Source organism: Harpia harpyja, chromosome 22 (assembly GCF_026419915.1).
Source record: "Harpia harpyja isolate bHarHar1 chromosome 22, bHarHar1 primary haplotype, whole genome shotgun sequence".
Taxonomy (NCBI): domain Eukaryota; kingdom Metazoa; phylum Chordata; class Aves; order Accipitriformes; family Accipitridae; genus Harpia; species Harpia harpyja.
In genome coordinates, this window is record NC_068961.1 from 15029593 (window position 1) to 15034406 (window position 4814).

The 4814-nt window shown below is 44.6% G+C and overlaps 1 protein-coding gene across 1 annotated transcript; it reads right to left on the minus strand.

Moving 5' to 3' along the window:
- Positions 1-324: 324 nt before the first annotated feature.
- LOC128135292 (histone H2A-beta, sperm-like) lies at positions 325-894 on the minus strand. Its single transcript, XM_052774096.1, has one exon. It carries the CDS (start codon positions 828-830, stop codon positions 411-413), a length of 420 nt encoding a protein of 139 aa, XP_052630056.1. The 5' UTR covers positions 831-894; the 3' UTR covers positions 325-410.
- Positions 895-4814: the final 3920 nt, after the last annotated feature.

Genomic DNA, 4814 nt, shown 5'->3' on the forward strand with positions numbered 1-4814 from the left:
GCATTACTAACTTCTAAAGCAGAGTTAAACCACCTCTGAGGCACTGAACTAATTGCGCTATGAACCTATGGTGGTTCATGAATGGCAGCGTGTCTTGACTCTTCTGCCTGCTCCACAACAGTTATCTGTAACATGTTTTCGAAAGTAAACATGTACTTGACTTTAAAAGAGTTATTTGGGCAGTATGCTAGAGGTGAGGTTTTTTGACATTTTTTGTATTGCCCCATCCCTGTAAGGGGAACTGAGAAAAGAAAGGAGAACAGTGTTGCATTCTAGGAACTTTATTACAAACTTTAAAAATGCATTAAAATTAGCAGGAAAATACTTGATAAAGAAGCAAAGACATACAAATTAGTGCTACTGCATCCCATCATCCAGAAGTGCACAGACCAGACCAAGAAAAGCAAGTTTCACTGGCTACCACCTTGTTCCTGAGAAGAAGCAGCATGTCTGACAGTTTTCTTGGGAAGGAGCTGGGAAAGGATATTTGGCATAACCCCTCCTTGAGCAATTGTCACGCAGGAGAAGAGCTTGTTCAGCTCATCGTCATTTCTCACGGCCAGCTGGATGTGCCTGGGCAGGATCCTGGCTTTCCTGTTTTCCCGTGCAGCATTCCCCGCCAGCTCCAGGATCTCCACGCTCAGGTACTCCAGCACCGCAGCCAGGTAGATGGCAGCACCAGGACCGATCCTGTCAGCGTAGTTCCCTCTTTTAAGGAGCCTGTAGACACGACCCACGGGGAACTGCAGACCAGCCTTGGCTGATTTGGTTTTCTTTGGGGCAGCTCCAGGTTTGCCAGCCACTGCGTGTTTCTTTCCACGTCCAGACATTTTCACAGGTGAGGAGACACAAAGGGTTGGAGATCTTCAAATTACCCAGGTGCTTGGGCTACAGCTAACTGACAGCAAGAGGAGATAACAGCAAGGTGAGTTATACTTTCTGGTCTTCCGCATCAAGAAGAAAGTTTGTTTTTTTCTTGAAGAAAGCCACACACCACAGTTCATTAATAGCAGAGCTAAGATTTTAACTACTACTACCCTTTCACAGCCTACCATTTAGGAGAGAGGCCTCACTGTAAAACCAGAGTGGTCTGACAACCTCTCAAGAAAGGCTTATTCGAGTAGATATGAAGAAGCCAAAAGAAGAGAGGCTTTTCCCTGCTACTTGGAATGTATTTGGGATTGAGGCACAGGGGGTCTTAATAACATTTTCTTAGATACCATAACAGTTACCTCAAAGCTAACTTGAGGCCAAGCCTGCCTCTTCATCCAAGAGGAATCTTTATTCTAACTTCTTCCATTATCAAGTTTGATCTTTCTTTCATTTTAAATGTAACAATTGAAAAATTCCTGCAGCTCACAGCATCTTATACCCAAAATACTCCAAGAGGTTTTCATACAAAGTTCCACATTTTTTTCCCCAGAGAATATTCTCTGGTTGCTATGAGAATACTGGAGGTGTTCTGCACCAGGAAAAGGAAGAATTGACTTGGACAGCATAATGCTGACTGAAGAACAGAAACTACTGCCTATTTGCTCAAGATTAAAGAAATTCAGTCCAGTTAGAGTACTCTTACAATTGGAGTGGCAAAAATACTCATTTAAATAACATTTATAATCTATGAATAAATAGGACAGTTCGCTTCCAGCACAGCTGTTTGCAATATACACAAAAATCCATCACTAGATTAATATGTGGGGGTTTTATGTAGTTTTTATAGAGAAATTTAAATATTTTAGAAAAAAACAAAATAAGTTTTGGGAGGGAGGAACAAAAAAAACCCAGCCCATAATAAAATCTAAGCAAACCAAGCCATAACTCCTTATCCTTATTATTAGACAACAATTTTCATATTTTGATTACTCACATTACAGACATACTGTGTTACAAATGCAGCTAACTTACAAAACAAAGTCCACAATAACCCCAATTCTTTTACTATGTATTATAAATGAAAAAAAATCCCCTTACCTTCAAAAGTTCTTATTTGGGCCTAGTCTGTGCTTTGCTACAGCCTGCACTCAAAGGCAAACAAGCCACATAATATCATTTCCCCCTAACCCTGGGGAAGAACCTTTTTATTAGCAAGTTTTTCTCCTCATCAGTGGTTCACCTGGACAATTAATGAGTCATTGTCACATGTGGTTCATCCTCCTTCTAACCCCTGATTAGGGGGAAAAGGAGGAAACACGTTATAGATGCCCAGAAATAAATTCTCCAGGGTGGGGAGGGGAGAAGTCAGGCTGTTTCCAAGGGCTGAGCTGTATTTCAGTCTCACTGTCACATTACCAGCTCTCACCCACTGTGGCTGGAGTATTTCTGTCTGTACACCTTGTGTAAAAACAGTCTTCTCTTTCCTGCTGAAGCTTGATAAAAAAAGTACATGGGGGAAATGTGTTTTATAAATACGATGTATTTTTAGTTGGGTGGAAGGGGGGGAAACTGTGTATTGCTTTACGTGTGTCCTGGGCAGAGAGAGTTATGCTTTGTTCACATTGTGTCGGAGCCCCATCAAGTGATGTGATGTGGCTGCTCCTAAGATTTGGGCTTCTGCCCCCTCTTCTGGTAACTCTCTGTCCCAGATGGGGCTCAGGGTTTACTGTGGGAACAGAGGGGTTCTGGTGCCAAGGGTCCTTAGCTAGTTCCTCTCAGTTCATCTGGGCAAAACTTTCACCTAACGTGAATGAGTATTTTTGAGCACCTTTTAAAATATGAGCGCACGGTCTCTGCTCGTGCTCTTTCTGTGTTTTCTGGTGTCCAAAATAGGTTCCAACCAGCAACATACAAGAGCCATGGGTGTGAATGGTATTTCAGCCACAGAAGATGACTATTAAACCAGCAGGTCCTCCTGAAAGCCCAGGCTCTGACAAAACATTCATACAGCAAAACTGGCACCGACAGTTAAGCCTTTGGTTCTACATGCCAGGTACTAACTGCAGGTCAGAGCCAAAAGACTTTGGAGTGCCTGCAGAAGACTCCAAAATTGCGATCCTGAAAACTTTAGCTCACATGCTGCCCTGCCAGCAGGCTCTGTAGCCCTTTACTTTCTGATTTAAAGTTCTCACATCATCTAGATTTGTGGCTCCATCTATCACTCAGACAGCTACTCTTCCCACAAAGGTGATCGTTTAGTCCAAGCTGGATGAGGCTGAGTCTTCTTCCATTTCAGGGCCCTGGGAGAGGGGTATGGGGCACCCTCCGCACATCCAAATACTCATCATAAGGACCGATGTCCTCTCAAAGCGCAGCTATCCATTTCTTTTAATTCCGAGGCAGAAAAGGTGGCTGTGCCTTCCCTTCAGTAAACCAGACATAGCACAGGGTAAGTGCCCCAGCACGCTTCAGGATACATGGGTGTTAACGGGATGTCCATGATGTTATAACGTGTTACGACAGGGCTTCTGAATTTCCATTTCAGGCCCTTGGCAGAGCGGAGACACAGTCATTTCTCCACATGCCTGGGACAAACACACCCTTAAGGCCTGCTGGCAGGTTTCTGGGGACTCAGAGCTGGACTCCCCCTTTCTGGGTGAATGTGCTGACCATCGGGCTAGAGTATAAAAGGAGGGGTAGGTGGGAGCGGGCCTCTTCTCCCTTCTCCTCTGCTGCGTGTCTTTGAGAAGAAAGCGCAAGGTCTGCTCAATTCTTTGAAAGAGCAGAGGTGCCCATTTTTAGGGAATGGGGTGTTGATCCCCAATGGATTGGGGTCACCACACTCGACCCACTCCTCAGTGTTTGCTGAGTGATGTTTTAACACAGGCTCAAAAATAAAATAAAAGTAACTATCTAGACACAAATTTCTTGTAATGCTAATTGGCTATGGCCCAATCCTAACAATATCTGAAGTACTGATAATTATGTCTGATAAGAATAGATAATATAGGTTTGATTATTTTATTTTATTTTTTAACAGAACAGGGAAAGAAAAATGAGGAGAGAAGCCAGTGGAGAAATAAAGCAGGATATGAAATGCAAACAGATAAAAAGAGGCTCAATGAAGTGGAAAGGGAAGAGTTACAGAGAAAAACTAAGGCAGAGGAGAGCCCCAAAATTCACCGACAGTATTTGGATGCTCCTAGGGAAGTGTTCCCTATGGCTGACAATTTATTTGGGGTGTTTCTACGACAGTGCCCAGTTTGGTTTATATGTTCAGGTTTACGGTAGCTCCAGGATGCTGGCTGGTGAGCGTGAGGAGCTGAGGTCATGCGCAGCTCAGCACACTGCCTGGTTGGGATCCCACATCTCATGGCCATGCTGCTTCCCCTGCGTGCCCTACAGAGCCACACCATCCAAAAAGGACAAGTCACCCAGGGCTGGGCAGGAGGAGAGGGGCTCACAGCTCTGCCACCACATTGTAAGGGTGCCTGTGAACTCATTTTAGCAGGGCTGAACCACAGCGAATGCACCTTCTCTTCCTGCCTGATTGCTTCAGGGGCGAGAAAGGAGTGCTGGGAGGTGCTAGGAAGTAGCTCACTGTTCCTTTTTAACTTCTGAAACAAGAGTTTCAGAATATGGTTGTTGTGGTTTAAGCCCAGCCGCCATCAAAGCAGCATGAGGCCATCTGCTTACTCCTCCCCCCACCACGGTGGGATGGGGAGGAGAAAACAAAAGGAAAGGCTCGTGGGTCGAGACAAGGATAGGGAGGGATCACTCACCAGTTACCATCATGGGCAAAACAGACTTGACATGGGGGGGGAAAAAAATCAATTTAATTTGTTAGCAATCAAATCAGAGTAGGATAATGGGAAGTAAAACCAAATCTCAAAACACTTTCCTTCCACCCCTACTTCTTCCCGGGCTCAGCTCCACTCCTG